Genomic DNA, 26,278 nt, shown 5'->3' with positions numbered 1-26,278 from the left:
TAGAAGTCATTAGTTTCTGTTGCTATAAATTATCACAAATTACTATCAGTTTGCGCGGTAGGAAAGAAACTCCTTGAATGCAGTACCAGCGGGTAGAGTAAAGTTCAGGGGCAGTGAAAGGAAAAATGTGGAGAGATTGAAGATTAGCACCGTTTAGGTCAGTGATATTTCATCAACTATTAGAGGCTTAGGTGTTTTAGCTTCCCCAGCCACTGTTCAACTAGCAGCTGTGAAAAGTATATTAAAGCTTGTAGCACTGTTATTTTGTCTATTGAACTTCTATGTAGTGGCAGTTGTCTCGTATGCACATCAACAGAACTCATAAATAAAACATTATCAACATCAGAGCTTTTCCTCAGATGATCTTTTCATATCTATAAACATAGATGAATCGGTTGATAAGTATATTGAGGATTTGCCAAAAGTGATATCTGCTTATGTTACTAGGTGGCAGTCTTGTCAAAATCTATAAACCAATAAAATATATTTATGTCATTTTACAACAGCGAAATGGTTCACAAGGTAGTTATACTCTAATGAAATTGTTTAAAAAACCGATTTTCAGAGATTTGTTATAATTGACTATGTAACACAATTAAAATATAAGATGACAAAGATATACAAATTTTTAACATGGTGTTGTTGAAATAATACGATGCTATAATTGTTTTGTCTCGCAGTCAAATTAATTTGTTTACCAGGGCACAATTATGTATTCAGTAAAACCTAACATTTGAAAAAGACGCAAATAGATCACCATGACTTTCAAACTCCATTATGTAAACCTACTTAGTACCAAAATATTTGATAGAAGATTTTACATCAGCTTATGCTTTGAAAAATACTATGTGTTGCAGGTTGACTCAAGACACCTTATGGCCATTTTTGAAGACTTACAATGTCTGAGTCAGAAGGATTATTCTTATTATTAAAGCGTATCACATTATTATTACTGCTAGATATAAAATAATCTCTTTCAGCTGTACTATTGTTAAATAAATTTCAAATACTCTAAAGCTCTAAAATTTGTAAAAATTTGTTGCCATAATGTATCTGACACGACTAGTCATTCCCAAAATAAATTATCATAAAAAATAAAGTTTTTGCAAAACGAAAGTAAACTCATGTAAAACTCGTTCATTGGCTGAATGCATGCATATAATTCTTTGTCTTTGTTTGATTACAGATAGAATATATTAATATATGCTAATATATTAACTACTCACCAATCAGAAGCGCAAAGTACAAAACCGGTTAAAGCCACATCATTTGGTGCATCATTTAGTGCATTCGTTTGGTGCATTATTTAGCTACACACGAATCCTTTGCTGAGCTGTACTATGGGGCTCAGATTAGCTAATGAGTTCAACAATTGCATATCGTTCCAATATTTACTGGGAAATTCATATTTTCCAATTTGTGTGAAAAATTTTTAAAGTTTAGCCTTGCTGCTAATTATGGAGAATCCACAAATCAAGGACTAATAATGCATTACCGTCTGCAGACAAAAAATTATTGCTTGATTATACAAAACATTTTTATTGACAAACTCAGGCATGACCTACTGATTGCTGAGAAATGTTTCTGCTGTTATTATTTCTACTCACAAATCAAACTTTGATAAAAAAAACTTCTACAAAGAAATAGTAGGGGCTGCCTACATGTATGTATTCTTGAACCAAACTGAATATCTGGATGTAGATTGGAAGATGTTTGCCGAATGATGCATGTGGAAAACAAAAATTACACCATTTTTTGGAACCGAAATGACTGCCAAAATCGTGAAATTCTTTTAGGGTAGAACCCAATCAATGAAGGATAAAGATATGGTCTCCATCCATGAAAAGCTGGACAAGATTTTAGACAAAATGGAGATTTTTAATGAGTGCCTACGGAAACTTGAAAATTGACTTCATACAGTAGTCAAAAAGCAAATATACTTTGACAAATATACTTCATGTATTCAATAAAACCATGTGTATTGTCCTCATGCGTCTATTTCAACATGATTGTAATGCTGTCACTTTGAGCAATGATGTATCAAAACTTGTCGCAAAGTATTGTTCAATTTTTAAACCTTAGCTCAAAGGAGATGCATATCATCCACTGATAAACATGAGGAGCCTGTTAGTCACCTGTGATAGTCCAAAGTTGCTGCAGAAATTGTTCGCGCCGTTGTTGGCATGAAGTATGGGTCACATAATCAGATTACGACTGGATGATTAGACCAGGCTGAAACGAAACTGTTAATTAGTGAGCATCTTTATTTGATATAGGCTTTTCAGTAGAACCCACCGTGTTTGTTATAAACTAGTGCTACGAGACGTTAAAATTGAGGCTTTTATTGGCCTTTAATTTTGCGTGATAACATCACGTGTCAAAGCAATAATTTGAGTATATCATCAAAATGAAAATATTCCAAACTACGCCGAACTCGCGATGGCTGCTATTAACTGTTCCCTTTTAAGCTATAAGAAGCTTGTAATCATCTTTCCACATATCTTGCACCTTCAACACAGCTGATTAAAGTCATGGTGAATCTGTTGATATCAAATAACTGTAATGCAAGATTTGTTGCAAGTCAGTCATAAACTTTTAAATTTTTGCAAGTTAGTGTCAATGATGTAACTAAGTTTTTGAAAAAGGTTAACCCGGCTAAACCAACCAAATTTGACAACATTCTGACAAAACTAGTCAATGATGTGGCAGAAGCTCCTGTTATAACTGACCTTTTAAATTTTAGCTTAATCACTCTTTAAGTACCAAGTAAAATGAAAATAGCTAAAGTAAAATCCTTGTTTAAAAAAAGCTCAAATAAATTTGCTACCATTTCTAAGTAAGATAATTAAAAGAGCTGTAAATAAACATATGTGGAATACCTTGATAGTAATTTACTGCTTAACGATGGGCAATTTGGTTTTAGTAGAATGCGCAGCACCAAGGATGCACTAGTTAAAATTACTATGTTCTAAAATCCTTAAATGATGGCAAATATTTTCTTGGCATCTTTCTAATTTTTAGTAAAACCTTTGACACAATAGATTGTTACATATTGTACACAAAACTCCACAATCTTAAGTTGGACATCAACACAATTAACTGGATCAAAAGCTATTTAACCAAACGTAGACAACACACTATTATTGGTAACACTTTATCTTCCATACTAGTTCTAACATGTGATGTACCTCAATTTTTCATCCTTGGTCAAACTCTTTTTTTTAATATACATAAATTATTTAACACAAGTAACCAACCTCTTCACACCTTTGCTCTATGCTAACGACACCAATTTGTTTTTCAATTCCTCTAACATCAACAAGCACATATATTGTTCTAATAACAAGGTTCTTGCTATTCAAAACTGGTGCACTTCTAACAACCTCACTTTAAATGTTCATAAGACTAACTTCATGTTTCTAAAAAAACTCTCAAAATCAATGTCATCTAGCTAAATAAACACTCATCCCATTTTCATTTTTAACAAACCAATTTGTCAGGCAGATCATGCTGAGTCCTAATGTATTTCAGTTGACTCTAATATCACTTGGAAAAAAACACACCAAATACTTACTAAAACAGCTGAGACCCTTACCAGGCTTACTCTACCACAAAGTTGAATATTTACTCTATAATCCTTTGCATGTATTAGACAATTCTATGGTTAATTCCAAACTTTCATATTGCATTGAGGCAAGGGGCAATGCTTCAATTCAATATGTCATCGTACCCATCTTACGAATTTAATAACACTTCAAAAGCGCATGATAAGGACCATTCACAAACAAACCTCTGCCTCACCCACACCAAACCTCTTTGTAAATCATCAACCCTACTACCTTTCATTTCACTATATTCATACCGCATTAAACTTTTCGCCCATCATGAATTTTCTTGTAATTACATCCCTCGCACAATATATCAAAGTCGATTCTTAAATTTCTGACTAAATCTCCCACAATATTTTCCTGTGCAGACAATCGCAAGGTGTATTACCAACAGGCTATTTTTTAACCAACTCCCTAATACTATAAAAAACATAAAGAAGGTGGCCAGTTTCAAGGAAAAGTTTAAATTAAACTATTGAACAGGTGAATAAAACCTAATGACTCATAAAAATTGATCTTGATTGCGCGATGATGACAAGCCCAACACCACGACTAGTTATGCTAAAGCAAATTATGGGCTTAATCTTTTTTCCAGCTTTTTTCTTTTGTTTAATTTCTTTTGTTGATAGAAATGAACCAAAAATAAAAAAATAAAAATCCTACTTTGAATTTGTAGCTGGTAAACATCAAATATATAATATAGTCTGTTAGAATGACCAATAAATAGCTGCCAAAGTTTACTTTGATAAATCTGTGTCACATATCTTTCAGCTCATAATTGGGCGTTCACCAACATTTTAGATATTATATGGGCTTATCCATAAATAAATTATTTTTCAGCTAAAAGAAGTTTTTAATATTTGGTAAATCGTTTTGAAAATACTCTATATAGAAAGCCCAGAAAGGCAACAATGTAACATAATTATTTTACATGAAGATTTTTGTTAGATCTGTTAACCATTAAACTTCAAGTTTTTCTGAATCATCAATGATTCATAAGTTTTTAGTTTTTTTAATGTATTGTAACAGGAAATTAAGGTGTCAAAACAATCATTCTTCTTGTGGACATCACCCAGACATTGCCTCTAGGTGAATATGTAAAATAACACTGCGACACCTGCATTCTAAAGTGTAGGGCACGCATTAAGAAGGGCGCTAGTAGAAATGCCCCATCATTCGCAAAAAACAACATGTTCATGTTTAAAAACTTACAAAGTTTTCAGCTCAATTTGTAAATACAGCAAAAAAATTTACATGCAAAGTAGAAATGGTATTCACTTTATATACCATAAAACAGAACTTTCTACCAGTTGTCATATTTGATAGCTGTTATGAATGATGAGACACCCGATACAAACAGTTATAAACATGGCACTCCTTGCTATCTAGTTATTGGATGTTTTTGAGATTAATGCTTGTTTGTGGATGTGAATGTAAGTTATAGAAAGTGATTAAAATTTGAGTTAAAGGAGTATAACCCTTCTCTAGACCAGTGGTTCTTGAACCTTTGGGTTCTGAACCAGGGTAAATTCCTCCCTAGTTAAGAATCACTTGTCTAGACTTACATAGGATTTTGAGAAGTGTCATTAAGTTTAAAGTACAATCATGGACGTTAGTAGTAAAGACCTTCAAATAATTTTCTATTAACCTTCAGATTTCCAAGAGTTAGAAAGCAACTAAGATCACTAATATAAACAAATAAGACTTATCATTGGAAATAATCTATATCAGAATTAAGTGTAAAGTCCACCCAGCAACAACAGGACCAAGACTCAAAATGAATGTACAAAAGAGTATCAATCTAAAATGAAAGCTGATGACAAAACTAAAACAGTATTTTTATCAGCACAAGCAGCGGCTTCTAAGATATATCGCTGAAAGCAAAAAGAAAACATGTCAGACAAGGATATAGAAAAAAACTCGAATACGAGAGAGCGTAAACATAAGCAAAAAGAAAATAAAAAAGTGCTAACTGTGAAGTTACCCAATTTTAAGTACATTTATACTTTAAATTAATTTTTTATATCACCTATTTTTTATACATCTATTCAAATTTATTTTTTGTATAGCATTTAGATTTTACACTCTTTGCAGACATTTTTCTACAAATTATGTATTTTTGATTTATACATTATATGCTCAATTTTATACTTGGCAGTTTTTGTTTGCAACTTAAAAATGTGAACAAAATGTATTCACCATGTGCAAAAGTTTTAATGTAGCTGGTGCCTTCAGAAACAGACAGCCAGAAAGTGAAGTTGTCAAGAGACTGCAGAAAACTCTACATAACAGTCCTCGTAGATCTAGACAAGCTGGCCCTTCATGTCGGAGTGCAGTTAGCTGAAGAGGTGAACACTGATGACAGATGTGACAGGCAACCAATTGCTGATGATACTGTTTAGAAGGTTCAAATATTATATTAAAGAGAAGTAGTATATGAAAGGGGGTTGCTGGCCCAGAATTTTCGCCCTGGCAATTTTTGTCTAAAGATGAAAAAATCTAGTTTTTTAGAAAGTTTTCAAAATCCTTGGGATTTTGAAAAAAATGGAGAATATCAAAAATTTAAAAATAAAATGGAAAAGAGAGTTAGAAACAGACACGGCTGTCACCTAATTGACACGCGACTGCAGGACCTTTCGGTGCTGGTCACGCTTGCTTTTTGCGCCTATTTATTATACAAAATTCTTTAAGCCTACATCAATCGATTTGACTAAGGTTTAAAGCTGTGTAATAATAAATAAAATGGAAAAGAGAGTTAGAAAGCGGGCACCACCTAAGGCGGTGTCTGACATTAGAAACCTCTACGGAGAGGGGAATACGAGCTGGCTTCGACAGGATGCCAAGCAAAGCGGTATTAAAGGATACAGCAAAATGAGCAAAGCGGAGATAGCGTATCGTGCGGGCGATCGATCCAAAGTGATTAGTAAAACTAGTAAGGGTATACCAATAGTGGTAGGCGGTACTTACAAAAAGCCAGACCCGGATGATGCCCTCCGCAATGTGAGAAACCTGTACGGAGACTCTACCTCCAGTCAGATGAGGGAGGAGGCGAAGCGTATGGGGTTTGGGAATACAGCGAAGCTGAGAAAAGCCGAGTTAAAGGATATTGTCGATGGCAAGAAACGTCTTACAGTGGATGACTTGAGTATGAAAGATCTAAAATCTCTAGCTCGAGCCACAGATATAACAGTTGGGCCGCGTGTGCAAAAAACAGACTTGGTGGACGCATTGAGAGGTGATGACAGAGCGCCGCGGGTGGAGATAAGAACCACTTTTGTAGATGAGGTCACCAACAAATCTACTATAGATGTATCCAGTTATCAATCAGCCAACATAGACTTTGTATGGAATCACGCCAAACCTGTCATTATAGGTAGGATTAATGATGCGTTTAACCGAACTAAAAAACTTCGCGTAAGTGCTGAAGTTGCATTCTCCCATCTGGAGCGTGGTACTATAATCACTCAATTCTGGGGTACCCCTAAAGAAGGCGCCGTACCAATCCTAGCATCAACCAATCTGGATGAAGAATTAAACAGACAGCTAGCGAATATAATCAGAAAAATTGATGAATTTACGAACAACGGTTCGCGGTGGATTTTGGAACGAGTATCTAGATTTTATTTGGAAATTTATAGGTGGAAACCTCTAAAAGGTGGAACATACAAACCAACCCTTAAAGCTTTAGCGAACAAAAATGCCGTCATAAACGTCAACAATGGAGGTGCCAAAACAATGGCAGAGATAAAACGTATTGCAAAATCTCTGGACATTGCTTTTACTACCAAAACCAAGAAATCAGCGTTAGTTAAAAAAGTAAAAGAGATAAATCCGGAAGCGGTAGATGACAACAAGTGCTTTTTGTGGGCGGTGCTATCATGCTTACATCCATCATCGGATCACGTAGACAGGTTATCGAAGTACATCCCGTATAAAAACGCCCTAAAAACTAAAATGTTAAAGTACCCGGTCACCATAGACCAAGTCCAAAAGTTTGCTAACAAAAACAAACTTGTGATTAATGTGTTTGAATGGAAAGATGGTGAAATGGAGATTGTTCACACGGATGACCAGTTGTATACAGATGGTGCAAAAGGTCTCCCTGAGGTGAATTTAATTCTTTATAAAGATCACTACATGTGGATAAAAAGTATGTCAGCGCTAATGTATGCCCAAACAGAGCACAAAGAGTCTAAGTATACCTGCCTACGATGTCCCCACCACTCAACGTGTGAGAGAACTTTTAAGGATCATGTTGAGGTGTGCCTAAGGCTTCATGATGGAACTTGCACTGTTAAGATGTCTGAACCGGTGTCGGTAATAAAATTTAAAATCTTTAAGAACATGGAGAAAGCACCGTACACAGTCTACGCAGACTTTGAGTCGATTATAGATAGAGAGACCAAGATTCACACAGCTTGCGGCTATGGGTTAAAGTTGGTTAATAGCATGGGTGAGTCACTAAGGTTTGAAATGTACAGAGGTGAGGATTGTATTGAGCAGTTCTTTAAGGTGTTAGACGAGTTCGAATAATACGTTGATAGTGTACCGATTGCTGAGATGATCATCACTCCTGAACAGGAGCAAAAATTTTATCACGATGTTGAAGAGGGTACACCGGAGTGCTGGATATGTAAAAAACCGCAGGGTGAGTCTATGGTTAAGGACCACGATCATGTATCGGAGCTGTATAGAGGTCCGGCTCATAACAAATGCAATCTTAGTTTACGAAAAACTAAAAAGATTAAGGTGATATTTCACAATTTTCGTGGCTATGACTCTCACCTTATCGTCAAAGCTTGGAAAGGTAGACGAATAAAGTGCTACATGTGTAAAGAAAAGGCCGACGTCAATGCTGCTCTGGTTACTGTGTATAAACGCAATATTGACGAATTGGTTGTACATAAAAAATGCAAACTTTCTCAACGCGATAGTCTTGATGAGTCACAGGACCCTAAGTGCTGCTTTGCATGCGGTTTGGAAGGATATGAAGATGATCCTTTAGTGATGCGAAAAGTTCCAGACAAAAAGTTGGGAGTGGCTCATAAAATATGTGCAAATAAAAAGTCATTCTTATGGCAGCAGTTGCACAAGTGTACAAAATTTGAGGGGGCAGAGGATATTGATGTTATAGCCAATACTGATGAAAAATACATGTCTACGAGAATAGGTAGGTTTGAGTTTATGGACAGCCTCCAGCACCTCAATAGCTCATTGGCTGAATTGGTGGAAGGCCTAGATGATCTACCGCACCTGAAACGAGAGTATCCAGAGCATGCCGGCCTACTTTTCAGGAAGGGTGTATATCCATACGAGTACATGGATTCTCACGAGCGGTGTAAAGAACGAGAACTCCCGGATAAAGTGCACTTTAGTTCATCGCTTGACAATTATGCCGGTATAAGTGATGAGGACTATCGGCACGCTCAAAAAGTGTGGAAAGAGCTGGGGTGCGAAACTTTGGGTGATTATCATGATCTCTATCTTAAGACGGATGTCTTGCTTTTGACTGATGTTTTTGAGAGGCATAGATCGACAGCCATGAATGTATATGGTCTTGATCCGTGTCACTACATCTCAGCACCCTCATTGTCATGGGATGCATTGCTTAAAATAACAAAACAAGAACTGGAGCTCATCACTGATGTAGACATGTACAATTTTGTAGAGAGTGGTATAAGAGGTGGCGTTTCTACATGCGGAGGTATTCGGTATGCTAAAGCCAACAACCCCTATGTCGAGGGGTATGATGAAAAGAAACCAACGAACTACCTGATGTACTTGGATGAGAATAACCTATACGGATGGGCAATGTCACAAAAGCTACCGACTGGTGGATTTCAGTGGGAAGATGACCTGCCAGACCTTAATGATGATGATGAAGGCTACATTGCGGAGGTGGACCTGGAATACCCAAAAAAGCTACACGATGAACACAATGATTATCCACTGGCACCCAAATCCATGAAACCTGATCAGTGGTCAGAGTATATGCACGATGTGGGAGAGCTTGACAAGCTTGGAGAGCCGTGCTATGCAAAAGTTCCTAAGCTGGTGTCAAACCTTTGAGATAAGCGCAAGTACGTTGTGCACCACAAAATTCTAAAGTTTTATTTAAAAAAGGGTATGCGTCTGACCAAAGTACACCGAGTTCTCAAATTTAAGGAAAGTGCATGGATGGAGCCGTACATTCGACTAAATACCGAGCTTCGAAAAAAGGCCAAAACTGATTTTGAGAAAGATTTTTTCAAGCTCATGAACAATGCGGTATTCGGAAAATCGATGGAGAATGTTCGCAAACAAATAGATGTAGAGTTGACTACTAAAATGAATCGCAAACAAAAGCTCATAAATAAGCCGCGATTCAAGTGTAAGAAAGAGTTTAATGACAACTTGGCGGCCATTCTCATGAGCAAATCTACAGTGACCCTAAACAAACCTATTTACGTCGGTCAGGCCATTTTAGATCTGTCCAAACTGCTCATGTACGAATTCTTTCACGATGACATACGACAGCGATACCCTGATGCTAGAATGATGTATACTGATATGGACAGCTTAGTGTTATTAATTGAGACAGAAGATTTTTATAAGGAAATGCCGCTCGAAAAGTATGATACGAGCAACTACCCTAAAGATCATCCGTGCTACAGTGAGAAAAACAAAAAAGTGATAGGTCTGCCCAAGGATGAAGGTGGTGGACAACCAATTGCAGAGTTTGTGGCTTTGCGAGCCAAGTCATACTGCGTAGAGGGTGAGGGTTGGGGACTGACAAAATGCAAAGGAGTGAAAAAGTGTATAACCAAAAACCTAAAGTTTGATACCTACAAACAATGCCTGGATAGTGGAGTTCCGGCTCCGAATGCCACCATGACGACACTCCAGTCCAAGCTACACGAGATAAAAAATTGGACATTCAGCAAAAAGACTCTGTCGGCCTTTGACGACAAACGTTATTACCTAGATTCAATAAACAGCTTGGCACACGGACATTATAGAATAAATTGCAACACTAACTATGCTACACTTCTGGAAAGAAGAAAGATGGATCAATGTGATGGAGTTGTTTGATCTCGTCCGACCCTCTGTGTATGATGAATATAAAGAGTCGACCACTGAATTTGTCAAAATACCACACTACCCGAAGAAAGTGCCGTGTATCAAAAAATTAAAAGAAGATGCCAAGCGAAGCGGTGTAAAAAGATACAGTAGAATGAGCAGAGCCGAGCTGGTAAAGGTCACGTGAGTTTTATAACCCAGAGGTTATAAAACTAAGTGAAGAGTGTGTAGACAATGCCTGCGGCAACAATGGAGCCGCCAATTAACAATTTATTTCCTTCGTGAACGTTGCCCTCGGGCGGTGACAATTCTGTAGATGGCTTTACAGAAGGGACAGGTTTTGGTGAAAATAATTCTGTAGGAAATATAGATGGCTTTACAGAAGGAGTTGATTTTAGTGTCGGTGCTGGAGGCTGCTTTAGTGGCGCAGGTTTGGGTTTCGGTGGCTGTTGTAGTGCAGGATTTGGTTGTTTTAGTGTGGGTGCAGGTTGTGCAGGTTTTGGCTGTTGCGCGGGTTTGGGTTTTGGTGAAGGCTTTAGCGGTGTGGGTTTTGGTGGTGGAGGTTTTATTCCTACGCTATCAAACGCTTGGGCTATTTTAATTTTATCATTAAATCCTTTTACGCTTTGTCCTAAAGCGTTCAAGTTCAAGTCTGACGGTATCATGTACAGACCTTTGGCTATAACATAATTTGTTTGCCCGCGAGTTTTAGTGAGGGCGTCCTCAAAGTTTGATATAAAATCTTGGAGTGATTGCTTTTTCGTGATCAAGTCATTGACCAGAACTAAAAATTCTTGTTGAGACTCGAGGGAGGAACCCGCTTGTCTAGCTTGCACCTGAGCTCCCAGTAAACAGTAGACGTAAGCTCTAATACTATCATTAAGTCCAACTATTCCGGGGGATGTGAATGACTTACTATGATCGGGCACTACCCTTTTGTAGTCAAATGGGTCTTGAGTTACCGAAACCATTTTAGTACCCACACTCGAATTCCACTCCGGAAACTGGTAATAAGTACCCCAACCATTGGCACCACTCCGATGCACATCCATGTCCGTCTTATCTTTACTGCTTGATGGATATTTTGGATACGGCTTGTGATGCCTGCCTAGATCAGCCATCTGTTTTTGTAGAGAACCTACTTTACTACCACCGTCTTGTATGATAAATCCGATACCTCTGGCTGGTTGATCAATCTCAGGAATATCTTTAGCGGTTACTCTAAACTCATTGAGCAATTTGCAGTACTCGGTTTTGTTGTAAGGATTGTTGTACGGATCAAAATCTCGATCTCCGGGATTTCTAATCTCCATTTGCGCCAACATCTTTTTAGTTTGGTACATAACGTGAAAGTTTAAAATAGCTTTTGTAAGAGGTAGACCTCGTGTCAGCTGATCTTTACTCACACCGCTCAAAGCAGTTGCGCAGTATAAGGCAAACTTATATTGCTGAAAATAATATAACATGGGGTCATCATACCATCGATTGACATCATCAAAGCTTTTTATCACTACCGGTGCAGGTGAGATATCGACAAACTTTTTGACAAAGCTATACAATATTTTGTTATGTTCGTCTATCGCTACGACGACAGTTAAGTTGTAAAAATCTATGGGATAACCACTAGATAGTTGTCCAGTCATTTATTAATAAATGACCTCTTTGACAATAAACAAAACCGGTCGCATTGAGCTCGATCGATCCGTGAAGGCAAGCGGTTTTAGCCTTAAGACAATTACGTTATATTTATCTTTTTACAATTTGACCGAGGTGACCAGTTACACGTACAACGGTAGAACGACTACTATTCAGCCGGGGTATTACACGTACGAGCAGCTCCTTTCTAAATTACCAGGCTCATTTAAAGTTCATCAAAACACTTTAAAGGTTAGTACTGACGCGACGATTACGGGTGGACTAGCCAAACTGATAGAGAATGAATATTTATATCTGACCCCATTGTGTTTGTATTTATACATCGACGGAATAGACACGGCTAAAAATTTATGGAACGGTAAACGATCAAATCTCCTTTCAACTATTCCCATAGGCAGAACTGATGTGGGAGATATAATACAACACCATCCTACCGATAATTACAAATCCATGCTTATTGGCGAGCTCAACAGCTTAAACGTGTCAATCTCGGATGAACGAGGTAATGCCTACCTTGGCAAGTTTGTTGCTGAGATTGAGTTGTCGTATAATAAATTTATGGCAGATCAAAATCAAAATCCGTGACTGTACATCAAGTCAGGCTAAAGCGGATAAGTGTTTCTGATAAAAAAAGCCTTGTTTCAGCTAGTTATTCCTCGTGGTGGAAATATCAAAGACATTATTCTCTACTGGCCATACTCATCCGTTGTGAGGTTAGATGTACAATTTTATAATGAAGAATCCGAAATTGTTACATATTCTGGGGTGTTAAGTAATAAACTACACGCGATCAATCTTTAGCTAGACGGAATTGTGACCTGTGTTGTATCCAGTACTGATATAAAAGAGCTTATAGTATTTTATGAGATATAATAAATGGCTAGTATCGCGATTATGGTAGTGGGAGCCGCCGTAAACTCTTTAGCATTCGCCGGTGGAAATTATCTTTTTTCAAAGATTGATAAAAATGGAGCTCAGGAAAAAGCCAAGAGACATAATGCGGCGTTAGAAAAACTAAACGTTGAACAAGCGGATTACAACATCAAACGAGCCAAAAACCAAGATTGGCTAAACGAGCAAAATGCTCGAAAGCAGGAGGCTACCGATGAAATATACTCGGTAAATTCGGCCTTTGATACTTATGAAAAGCTCTACGGTGAAAAGCCTACACTACCTCACCTTGATATAAAAGCGCCTTCTTTAGATTACACCCCTAGCTCTGAACAAAAAATATATGAGCGAGTTTTTGTAGGCGCTGCCACGGCTGCGAGTGTAGGAGGTTTTGCGCTAATACAATAAGGTAACAATCTTTGCAATCTTTGCAATCTTTGCAATCTTTGTAACAATCTTTGTAACAATCTTTGTAACAATCTTCGCAAACCTAAACAACAATTTTTGTAACAATCTTTGTAACAATCTTTGTAACAATCTTCGCAATCTTTGTAACAATCTTTGTAACAATCTTTGTAACAATCTTTGTAACAATCTTTGTAACAATCTTTGTAACAATTTTTGTAAAAAATCTTTTATGACATCATAAGAGATTTATCTGTGCTTATCTATTTCATACGCTAACAAAGTTAATGCCGCGGCGATGATTATCCACAAGTTGCTTTCGAGATAATCTACAGCATTTTCCATCATATGCCAAAATGCTTGTACTGCGCCGGAAGTGTTTAGATATCTGTCATGAAAGTACGCCGCCAAGTCTTCCAGATTTTTCTTGATAATTTTGCCAATGCAGCTTTCGATAATATCCTTTGGATCGGTAGATTTAGGAATAAGATCTTTTACCGCATCAGATCCCAACGCATTCGCTACCGCTTCGAATATGGCCGTTAAAATTCCTCCAGCGGCTAACCCACCACCAATGCCTAAAATTAGGTTGCGCTGCTTTCGCATCTTTGCTGTATTATCCGAAAGGTCTCCTTTTAGATCGCCGATTAAACCATTTTGCGAATCCAACTCATCTTTTAGTTGTTGCAACTTTGCGAGCTCATTAGGAGATTTGTCCTCTTTAGCATCGAGTTGTTGTATCTGCTCTGTCAGGTTCGCAGCTTTTGACACAGCCACTGATATTTGTCCTTCTATAGTTTGAAATCTTTGATCAATAGCTACTAACTCTCGTTCCGGTAATCTTCCCTCTATATCACTCATTTCAAATTCATCGCGATAATTAAACTCTGATGTTTTTCTGTTACTTTTGAGCCGATCTACGAATTTGTTTGCTCTGTCTTTTACCGTGTCTCCCTGTTTAGATAGCCATGACTTGAAGTCAGTCAAATTACCTTGATCCGCATCCACTTCTTCATCCACTGGAGCGACGGTTCTAGCATTGGCTTTTTCTACTCTTTTCGTGTATTCGTCTTTGTCCAAGCCAAAAGGTCCTTGATATTCCGCGGTTGGGATCTTTGGATTCTTGACAAAAAGTTCAGGTTTACGCACATAAGTCAACATTTGCGAGCCTTTGCTCATTTTTACCGCGAGGCCACCGTCATCCATCGGAACAAACTTGGAATGATCTATATCAGAGTATATATCCAGCTTGGATAGTTTTACACCGATTGTATTTTGCGTGTGCGTGTCTACACCCGGGCTGTTAACGGGAGGATTAGGTACGCTATCTATGGAAGAGGCGAGATAGCTATCAATTTCTTCTCGCGTAAGAAACCTTTTACTAACAAAGTCATCATAAATATTTATAGCCGCATTTATCCCATCAACATCTCGGGGTTTTACGACTTCAACAAAAGCTGAAAACAATCGTTTATCTACAACCCTACCTTTCCCCTTTTTTAAAATTATTTCATCAATGCTGGGCAAGTCAGCTTGAGCGAGCCAATTATTCGCCTTGGATACAGCATCATTTTGTTCATGAATGCGCGGCTCGGTAAATGATGATGCGGGCTCGATAAATGATGTTTCTCCCGGGATTTCATCGACATCGGGGTTATAGTCTTTACCTTCCAATTCCATATTTATTATAATAAATGTATACAGGAGAATTAAACCATAACGTGTCCGCGAGAGACAGGCGGGGTCTAAAAGACCACAAGTCGCGCGGGCGAGTTGTGCACAATCCATCTACAGCGAGTCCTGGTGATGAGCTAGTAATTAAAATGCCCCAGCTAATGCCCAATACAGTTCTTTACCCCGAATCGCTTAATCTAACCTACAATTTCAAACTAGCCAGCGATGGAACTGAAGCGGACATTCCCGATCACCTTACATCGGCGATCGTAGAAAAGTTTAAGATGACCATAAATGGTCAAACTATATCCGACATATCCAACTACGCTCATCTAGCGATATATAGAGAGTTTTGGCATTCGAAACAAAAGTATACTTACGATCTTACGCATAGAGGTTTTCAGTCTACGGCGACTAAAAAGAAACGACATTCGATAAACGGCGCGGCTGAAGACATTCTCGCAAAGATTCACGGTGAGAGATATTCTTTTCACCTAGGATCATTTTTGACTGACGCCGCCTTTACTCCACAGGCGATCCAAAACAATGTAGAGTTTCATATCAAATTCGCCGCGGGTAAGTATATGCTGACCAACCTCAGCTTGGAATACGACTACATTTTAGAACCCAGTCTAGCTGAAGGTATTAAACAAAAATATTCTAACCATAGTCACATTATCAACGATTACAAATCTCACACGACCAAGGATATACAAAAATAAGAGTCGGAGTTTGAAATAAACATAAACGGGAGCTATGAAAGTCTTCGAGCGATCTTGGTGTTTTTCAAAGCGGATAACTCTGTTGACACTACTTATATTAATTCGATGATAAAATATCTCATATTAGATATAGATGGCGCGACAAACCAGCGATTTACATCAAATTACTTAGCGGTCTACTCGTATCAGGACGCGGTCAAGTACTTTGGTGATCGAGGAGAAGCATTCATCAACCAAGAAAAATTTTACACTGACAAGTTTTGTTTAGTTATAGATATGAGGACTTTGAATGATGAAAGATCGAGTGGGACGGGTCAACAGATCAAAGACTATGTCAAGCTTAAGCTATCAAAATATGTAACGCAAGACGATCTCAAAGCGTTTGTATTTCTAGTGACTGACAAACGCGTATCTTTTGTAAATAACCAACTGAGTAGTATCGAACAATAAATGGACAATTTACTTCCAAAGCATCCGCACAACGCAATCATTTGCGGACGAACAAACTCGGGTAAGACTTATCACGCGCTAAATGTAATTGGAAGGTAAAACCTTCACGCTTTTGATCACATTTTTATCATCTGTCCCACATTCCACGACAACAAGACTTACAATCGTCCTTGGCTGAATAGGTGCACAGTTTTGTGCAACGGTAATTTGGTTGACAACCTAGAAAGCCTGATCAAGCGGCACTCCAAAGGCGGCCAACTGTCGGGTAAAAAGTCGCTCATCATCATTGACGACTGCAGCGCGGAAAAGGACCTCAACAAACACCGCACATCACTCAGCAAGATCACTTTTAGCGGGCGCCATGCCAACCTAACCACTTGGTTCATAACGCAGCGCTACGTCTCGGCTCCCAAAGATTTTAGAGAAAATATTCATTGGGTCTTGGTAACCAAAAACACTGGTAAAAAGTCTTTTGAGACTCTTACCAGCGAGAACGACATTATCCCGTCAGAGCGCCACGCTGAAATAAAGGCTGGACTAGTAAATACTTTTATGCTGTTTGTCAACACTGACCTTGGACAGTATTTGATCCTTAGCAAATGATTGAACAAATATTCTACGCGACGGGTTCACTCTGCTTTTCTCTTGGGAGCTTTGTAATCATCAAGTGCTACCTGACATGGAAACGGTTGTATAATAAAATGGAACCGACAATTTCACTACCGGAGCAGGCTGAAGAGGCATCAGTACATGATGCCAACTATCGAAAAAGGCTGGTAAAGGCACGCGTCAAGACGGAAGAAGACCTTGCCAAAATGTCAGAGAAGGAGGTTAAAAAGTTATATCTCAAACACGAGCAGAGCATCATTGACAGCGTTGCCGGTAACGTATCCAAGGTGTTCGCCAAACTCTAGACAAAATCTGTGTCTAGAGTCGTGTCTGTAGATGAGGTGGAACTGGAAGCTGAACTAAACAAAGACGTCTTTGTCGAGGCATTCCTCAAATAATATTTCCCGCCATTCTACTACGACTACGGAATGTATTTGGCCCCTTTCTCAGTACTGCTCACTACTGCCAACCACATCGACTACAAGTGGGTAGGAAATTTTCTAGAAATAAATGACAACGGTCAAGAAGAACCCCAAAAGGATGACGCCGATGCAGACTCCTCTAGAACCTCTGAGCGACATTAACGATGAGCTCTCCGCGATAACCCAGGAAACTGAACATCCCGAAGAAACTGAACATCCCAAAGAAACTGAACAAGCGTGGACAACCGTCGGTTTCGGTATAGCTCTACTGTTGATAGGTTGGCAATGGTACACAAAACCACTAGCACTAACGCCTACACCAACTCCAACTGAGCCAAAGCCTACACCAACTCCCACTGAGCCAAAGCCTACACCAACTCCTACTGTAAAAGCGAGAATATTCTAGTATAATAAATGGCGCAGATGAACAACACTCTCAAGGATATTGGTAACGCGCTGTACCAAGGCGCTTTGCTAGCTACAGGGTTAGTAGTCACTAGAAAAGCAGTTAAGGAACTGGGTTTCAAGGATAGACCCGTCGAAATGACCCTGTTCAGCTTCTTTTGTTAGGCCAGGCATACGCTGAAGCAGCTGCTGAGTTAGCTCTTCTTTAGCCTCCACTCTTATTTTGTCAACGTCAAAAGACTCGAGCTCACGACGTACGGTATTGTATTCATTCACAATGTCCTCAAACTCCGCGTCATTAATAAAGTTATCATCCAGCACACGCGAGATCTTTTTGTTTAGCACGGATATGCCAGTGCACAGAATGGCGTGCTTCTTGGCGTGCTTGATCTTTTTCTTGGTGCAGTGCTTTGCTATGGGTGTCAGTATCGCAGCCATCAGACCTGACGCAACACCTAGACCCGTTAGTACCACACCAATGGCAGCCCTACTATAGTAAGGGATGTAGCAATACCAGCTGTCGATTCCACGGCGGCCAGTGATGATAGAGTTATTTGAGCATTCTGTAGACCACTTACCGCCTTGCTGTATTTCTTGTAATAACCATTCCGATTGTCTCTCAGAACCTGCAGCTCATTGCGAATGTCGCGCACTCTGTTGTACCGCTCAAAACCTCCATCTGGAGGAGCTGTCGGCAGTTTGGGATATATTTTTTCCGTCATTTATTGTATATCTAATCTCTCCGTATTGGGTGGTACAACTTGCAGCTGCTCTGCGGTAAACGTTCGGTCATCAATGCCTTAGAGCGTGTACACGGATGGTTGATTCTCAGCTGAACGAATCTCATCTATGGTGTATACGTCTACTGACCAAATGGCATCAGTGGCTCTGTACCGCGTGTCATTGTGCTCTTCTCCGGGTTTTTATTTTATGTCGACGGATTTTATTTTATGTCGACGGATTTTAAATTTGGTTGACGGATTTTATTTATGTCGACGGATTTTAAAATTGGTTGACGGATTTTATTTTATGTCGACGGATTTTAAAATCGGTTGACAGATTTTATTTTATGTCGACGGATTTTAAAATTGGTTGACGGAATTTATTTATTTATGTCGACGGATTTTAAAATTGGTTGACGGATTTTATTTCATGTCGACGGATTTTAAAATCGGTTGACGGATTTTATAGAAAAGCTTTAAAGATAATTTTTAAAGTCAACAGACTTTAAAAATGATTGTCAGTCGGACTATTTTTCTTAGTAAAATGTTTTAAATTCAAATTTACTCTAGCCATTCTATGCAGTGATATGAGTGCCCACTACCATCGGTTTTCTTTACAAGCCCGCAGTAGACAAACTCCCTATCTGGTAGAGCACTATCAGCTGCATATTCTGGCATATAAACTTTGTATTCTTCCTCAGTATCCATATTAATTACACTGACTATATATGTGCCAAACCTTGTTGGTTTTGATTCTTTGCTTAAACACATTTGCGGTATCTCTTTGGTATTTCACTAATCTTGCGCACCACAGCGTGTGAAGCTCCGTATGTTTCTCCTCTGATTGTAATTGGCATTTTTATTTATTATACAGTTTTCTTTAACCCTACATCAAACTGAGCACTGCATACGCCTGTCATATCACAAAATCATTCAAGCGCTATATACTTGCAAGTGCTATGCACAGGAAGGATATCTACTTTGCGCATCTAACAACTAATAAACACATTTTTGTTACTATGGATTATAATGACTAGTCATTATAATCCTACAGACATACAACTACAGTGAGCACTCGCCTGGGCTGTCGGATTAAAAAGATTAATGGGCTTTTTGCTTAGAGTAGGCATTTGCTTATTCAATATTAAAGTTAGTAACATACCCACTACGTTGTGACGTACTTTGTATAAATAATTCAAAAGTAGCGCAAAAAACAAACGCTTGTTTGTATGGATGTAAAAACTGATTGAATAACCATTGCTAATAATACTACAGTCAATTGATGAAATACAATCCGCTCATGATATGTCTTATAGGTGTTATACAATATCCACACCTGTCCAATTATTGTTGACTTGGTATTCATGTATACAATGTACAACCTACCACTAGTAGGTGATCTACTGCAGTGGTGGGAGGTCTGGCCAGCCTTCCGCTTTAGTATCCGCGAACCGTCCCTATCCTCGGAAGCACTGTGTAGGTTGTGATGCTAGCTGTAGTGCCCCCGAACCGTCCCCTTCCTCGGAAGTACGGTGTAGGTTGTGGCACTGGGACTGCATGATGATATTTCGAATGGGGAGCCATAGGAGCAAGGAGCAGTGAGAGGATCGTCATGGGTGGCGGTTCTTGTAAGAAGGTAGTGCAGCTTCCCCTTCCGAGAGTCGTTGTGTAGAACCCCTCCAAGGGGAGGGCAGCGTGGAGAGCTGGATTACCACTACAGTTCACCTAGCGCATAGCCTCGTCTTCGGGGCACCCAATGCCAGCTCTCCACAACACCAGTTTTACACCTTTTTTTCAAAATCCTTGGGATTTTGAAAACTTTGTAAAATTCTAGATTTTTTAGACAAAAAATTCTGAGCCAGAACCGTTACTTTACATACTACTTTCCCTTTGTTTCAACTCGGGGAAGTCAGATTCAAAAATGCTTCTTATCTCCACCCGCGGCCCAACTATCTCCACTCGCGGCCCAACTATCTCCGGCCCAACTGTTATATCTCTGGCTAGAGCCAGAAATAAATATTTTAGATCTTTCATACTCAAGTCGTCCACTGTAAGACGTTTCTTCCCATCGGCTTTTTTCAGCTTCAGTTCTGTTCGCAGCCAATCTCGAAATTCTAAAGGCGCATATTCATCTAACATTAACCCTTTATGTACCCATTCAATTGCACTTTTGTTTTTTACAAACCATTTTTCATAATCATCTAAATTATCATAACCTTGAATGTCCAATTCTTCAACTTCAATCCTTTCCCATGCATTTTCTATAGCTTCCTTCAGCTCATCTTTGTTCATATTGTTGTAGTTTTCGATTTGTAGGAGTTTTGCATCTAACTTAAAACTTCTCGCCATTTATTATATGATTATGGCTTTAAGCCTACATCAAATGATCTAATGTTTAGACAAAAATTCTGGTCCAGAATAGTTACTTTACATACTACTTCCCCTCCTTGGTCTTCCCCCTCCGAGCCTTCGACTCGGTACTTCCCCGAGTTGGTCTAAACCATCTGTCTATCTCATGTTGGTCTAACCGTCTATCTCCACTCAAGCTCTCAAGGTACGCTATCACAAGGTACACCTCCACAAAATCCACAAAGGCTCGAACTAAAGATTTTAGTTCTTCCATACTCATGTCATCCACTTTTTCTTTCATCCACTTAATATTCATGATTTATTATAGTATAATAAATAGACAATCAGAGGTTTAAAGAATTTTGTATAATAAAGGAGATTGTACAAATGGCAAGCGTGACCAGCACTTAGGTCCTGCAGTCGCGTGCTCTTTGGCAGCCGTACCTTCTCTCCGTACAATTTTTTGAAATTTCTCCATTTTATTTTTTCCATTTTTCAAAATTCCAAGGATTTTGAAAACTTTCTAAAAATCTAGATTTTTTCATCTTAAGACAAAAACTGCCAGGGCGAAAATTCTGGGCCAGCAACCCCCTTTCATATACTACTAAGAGATGATATATTCTAACAAGCTCCAGCTATGAAAGATTGTAGATGCATCAATGGATAAATGGTTCAAAAGCGGCATATTTACAATAACACTATAGTGAGACTCATGAGCTCTACAATACTTAGTACAATGACGCAAACCCTATAGGTAGCAACAAGTTTGCTGAGCTCAGACCTGCTCATGTATGTCCTCTACATGTAGATGATATGCCTCAAAGTGTTTGTGTGTGTCCAATACATGAGAATATGTTGAGGTGTGTTTCTGTGCTAGCTAAGACCCATAGTTTATCATCTATTGTTTGTGATTTAGTCAATACCATTGTATGTGACCATACTATCAAAAAGTGTATGCATTGCTGGATACTCATTGTTGTGAGTGCAAGCCAGTAAAGGTTTTCTATTTGGTTATCATAGACAATGTGGACACGCAAGTAGTTTTGTTTCAGTAGGAAACAGTTGACAAAAAGGTTCAAAAGGTAAGGCTTGAAGGTTCAGTTAATGAGCTCCTCGATTGTTGGGTGAAACAATGGGGTACTTTTCTGACTCGCTGTTATATTAAAAATGCTCAAGCTTCATATGATAAACAATTGAAAAAAATAGGCATCAAATGAAGCAGTTTTGCAAGTTGAGTTTAGTGAATACTACCAAACATTTCATCAGGATGAAACCCAAGCTGCTCACTGGGCATACAACCAGGCAACATTGTTTACCTGTTCCACATTGACTGATAATGGAAAACATAGCGTTCTTTTTGTCAGTGACTACCTAAATCATGATAAGTATTCAGTTTATGTGTACATTGACAAGCTGATATCAATAATATAATCTGAAATTGAAAGCATAATTTCAGTCTGCATGTTTTCAGATGGCTCGGCATCACAGTTCGAAAACCTTTTCATGTTTGCTAGCCTTCACTGGTTGAAGTTGGCCCATGAACTTCTGCATTTTGAATGAAACTTTTTTGCTACCTCCCATAGAAAAGGGCTAGTCGATGGTTTGGGAGGTAGTTTAAAAAATTGGTGTGTCGCACTGCATTAGGGCGTAAAGCTCTTGTGACCAATGCAGAGAGCTTTACTTAATCATGTAAAAACTCGACTGATACAGTTGTTTTAGTTAAATGTGATAGAATTTTAGAGAAAAAAATCTGAATCAGCAATGGAAAAATATCATAGCTCTAAAAGGCACACAGCTTATTCACTAACTTGTTCCGACAGAACCTATAAAGTTGCGGACGGTTGGGTTCGCCGGAATGTAAAATGGGTCGTAGCATTTTAAGATCTGTGTAAGTCTACATAAACGGGAACAGTATATTTTTAAAGAAAAATTGAATCATTTTAAAATAGTTTTACTGATATGTCTTGCCCAGAAAAGCACCTTGCTTCGTAAATACATGCTGCATTTTTTCACTTTTAGATATTTTCAGTAAAAACATGTATTTTATTATTTTACCGCATATTGTCAATACAAGGTATTGCACAATCAATTAAAATAGTATTATGCTCTTTTTCTTGTAGAATCAAGTGTGTTTTATAATTACAATAAAAACCATAGACAATAATTGTGAGTCATTTTCAGACATGTCCCATCATTTGGGATTGCAGTGGTCCTATCATTCACATCTTCCAGGTTAGCTGTTTGAGACATTTAATTAGATAAAGCCAGAGTCAATCAAACCACCTGCATATGTGGCCAATGGTTTTTGAAAGTCCTATGCTTTAAAACTCAACCAACTCGCAGATATTTTGCATCATAAGTTGAATACAAGGCACACAAAAATTAATTTGTGTGATGTCCCATCATTTAAACACGTTGCACTTCATAGCTCTGAAACTACCATTTTAAAAACAGTAAACTTTATGAAATGTGAAAGCCAAGGAAATACTGCATCAATAAATTTAAATAACTGTATTTTGGGAACAATTGTGTATGTGTAGTTGGCATCAAATAACTCTAAAAATTCCATCCTTATTAAATAAGAATGGACTCTAAATAAGGATTATTCTATATCGGTGTGTGCATAAATTTTATGAACACAACGATACAGAATAATCCACGGGGTAGTTTAAAGTTACTGATGTATTTACAGATGTGAATTACACATTTTGAGTAGAAATATTGCTGATGTCTCGAAGCAGTGGCAAACTTTCAATGATGTAATTTGTAATGAACATACATGTATAAGTCAGCTGTTTGCATAGATTTTTCGTAAAGTTGTGAGTAGATATTGTTTTAGAATGGATCTCAGCAAACTTTCTGCACGTAAAATTATTCGATAGAATTTTTTTTCAGAGTGATAAAACTCTAATGTGGAAGGTCGCTATTGGTGTATAATATTTAAATAAATGAAAATTAAACTTATTCTAGTAAATGGTCTAAATTAAGAAAATAGTTTCTTGTGATTCTAATTGTGGCTCATCTACAAAGCATCCTGACAATTATGGTATTTCTCAGTATACTTACTTTTCTCTCTCACTTTGCTGACTGAAGGTACTTCAACAGATGGTATGATTTCATCAATCAACCTTTGTATTTCATTCTTTGTGTCGCTGTAGCTGGAGACCATATCACACTACAATGACAATATGGAACAGTTAGTCTTCAGGCCAAAGAGACTGTGAGGCAACCAAAGTTACCAATTAAATACAAATTATACTTAAATTTTCTGCAAAACTTTTATGAATTTTATTAGCTGCATCAGAAATGACACACTTTATCTCTGTGTGTGCGGGTGTGCGTGTGGGTGTGTGTATGTGGGCTTGTGTATGTGCGTGGGTGCATGCGTGATAAAGTGTGCGTACACAAGTGTCTGTGTGTGTTGACATGTGTTGACGTGTGTGTGGTTGTGTGTGCATGTTTAGGTGGGTGTGGTTGTTTGTGGCTGGGTGGGAGGGTCAGTGTGAAGGGTGTGCATTGCTAAAACTACCAGTATACTGACAGCTCACATTCCACAAGCAACAAAGCACCATGAAGCTATCTAGGAAACACGTTGACTGATTCACATTTTAGGTTCATAAATTATGAAGGTCAACATTGCACTATTATCAAGCCTTTCAAAAATCAAGAGTAGTAAAGACTACTAAATTAAGCCAAGACTAATTGTTGATTACCTGTGAAAGTTAACCATACTGTGAGAGTGATTCAATAGACAAATACACCAATGACTAGCAAAATGCTGTATAGACTACAGACTAGTGCTTTGAGCACCAACTACAGAACTTGGCTATCACTGAAAGCAAATACCTAACAACACCTAACAACTACCCTGATTTCTGTAGGTAAATGACGAAGTCTGCAACCCTCTACAGAGTTGCACATTGGAAGAGCAGAAAGCTGTGATAATATTTTCAATGCTGATAGGAGTAGAGCTGAAATAATTTACAGACAGTCGTATGAAAAACGTATGAAAGTAAAGGTAGTAACAGAAAAATGTCTAGAAATGCCAAAACACTGTGATTCAAATTTGAAACTTTTGTCAAAAGCCTGTTGAACTTGAATGGAAGATCTAGGAGGCCTGTTGGGGTCTAAAAGTTTAAGATGACAATATCTGGGGAAATAGGTCATGGCGAAAGTAGTTTGGGTTATGAAGTGTTCCAAGTTTGCTTCCTTTCAATCTGTTTCTGTCAAACACAGTACATACTGTGATGTGCAACACCAGTTTCATTAAAGTCAGGCTCACATAAAGAAAAATGTTGTCAACTGGCACTATTCTTCAAACAATTCAAACCACACACAGCCAGAATTTCTCCAAAAGAGTTCTCCAGTGTTAACTGAGAGTCTCACAGACATATAGCTCCAAGTAAAGCTCTCTGTGGCTATTATCTGTTTTGTCACATAAAGGACGCTCTATGTGGACATCAGTTTTCTACTATGAAAGACGCATAAGAGAGCATGTGAGAGCATGCCGACTTACACTAGACGACTTCTATCATAGTCACATCAGAAAGCAAATAAAGCATTAAAACAAATGTAATACGATGCAGGAAGCCGGTGTAGAAAAATGAGATACTGTACAATATTATATGATTCAAATAGAAACTTCCAGATTAAAATGTGTCTTTACTTATTGAGTCCCCCTTGTACCTGATGAGCATGTCTGGCTCTAGACTCTGTTTTGCGCATGATATTTCTTATCTGGCTCCATTTCTTGAGTATCTCATCTTCGAGAAAGTCAGTCATGAGCGTTTTTGTTCTTAGACGCTCCCCCATATACTTATCCTCTAGCTGTTTGTACTTGGACTCCAAAGCATTGATCTTCAACAAGTGAAACAACCTGATGACAAAGGTTGTCTTGAAAGCACTAGTACTGCTATATGCAAGACCCTTCTACTAACTTAGACAAAGTATTTATTAGGTTACGATAGCTGGTAATCACTACCTGCAATTTGTGGAAATTGTCAACAAGTCCTATACATTGTTCAAACATGTAACTCCACAATTAAAAGTTTAATATTTTATCACATCATCTAGCCCACAGCTAGAAACGTTCTCTTTTATCATGTACAACCTGACAAGACAATCTATTGCGCAACGTAGTTTTATGTCGCATGATGTTACAAAAACAGCTTTGAAGTTAGCAGTACAGAAAGACAACTTGATAAAAGGTAGCATACATCTTAGAAATAAATCATTAAATGGTATAACAGCCATATTTGAAAAGATAATATGCTGATGCAGAATATATTATATCATAGATTTTCTGA

General features: G+C 38.2%; 1 protein-coding gene across 1 annotated transcript in view; it reads right to left on the bottom strand.

Annotated features, from left to right (window-relative positions):
* Positions 1–26,073, bottom strand: part of LOC137396831 (uncharacterized) — a 34,199-nt gene extending 8,126 nt beyond the window's left edge. Inside the window, exons 1-2 of the mRNA XM_068083142.1 lie at positions 25,659–26,073; positions 24,039–24,147 (exon numbers count right to left, since the gene is read on the bottom strand). Of these exons, the coding sequence (XP_067939243.1) occupies positions 24,039–24,147; positions 25,659–25,784 (235 nt within the window). The 5' untranslated portion in view covers positions 25,785–26,073. The remainder of the gene's footprint in view (positions 1–24,038; positions 24,148–25,658) is intronic.
* Positions 26,074–26,278: the final 205 nt, after the last annotated feature.

The sequence above is a fragment of the Watersipora subatra genome, chromosome 5 (genome assembly GCF_963576615.1).
Source record: "Watersipora subatra chromosome 5, tzWatSuba1.1, whole genome shotgun sequence".
NCBI classification, from domain to species: domain Eukaryota; kingdom Metazoa; phylum Bryozoa; class Gymnolaemata; order Cheilostomatida; family Watersiporidae; genus Watersipora; species Watersipora subatra.
This window is presented reverse-complemented; position numbering and strand designations above follow the sequence as displayed.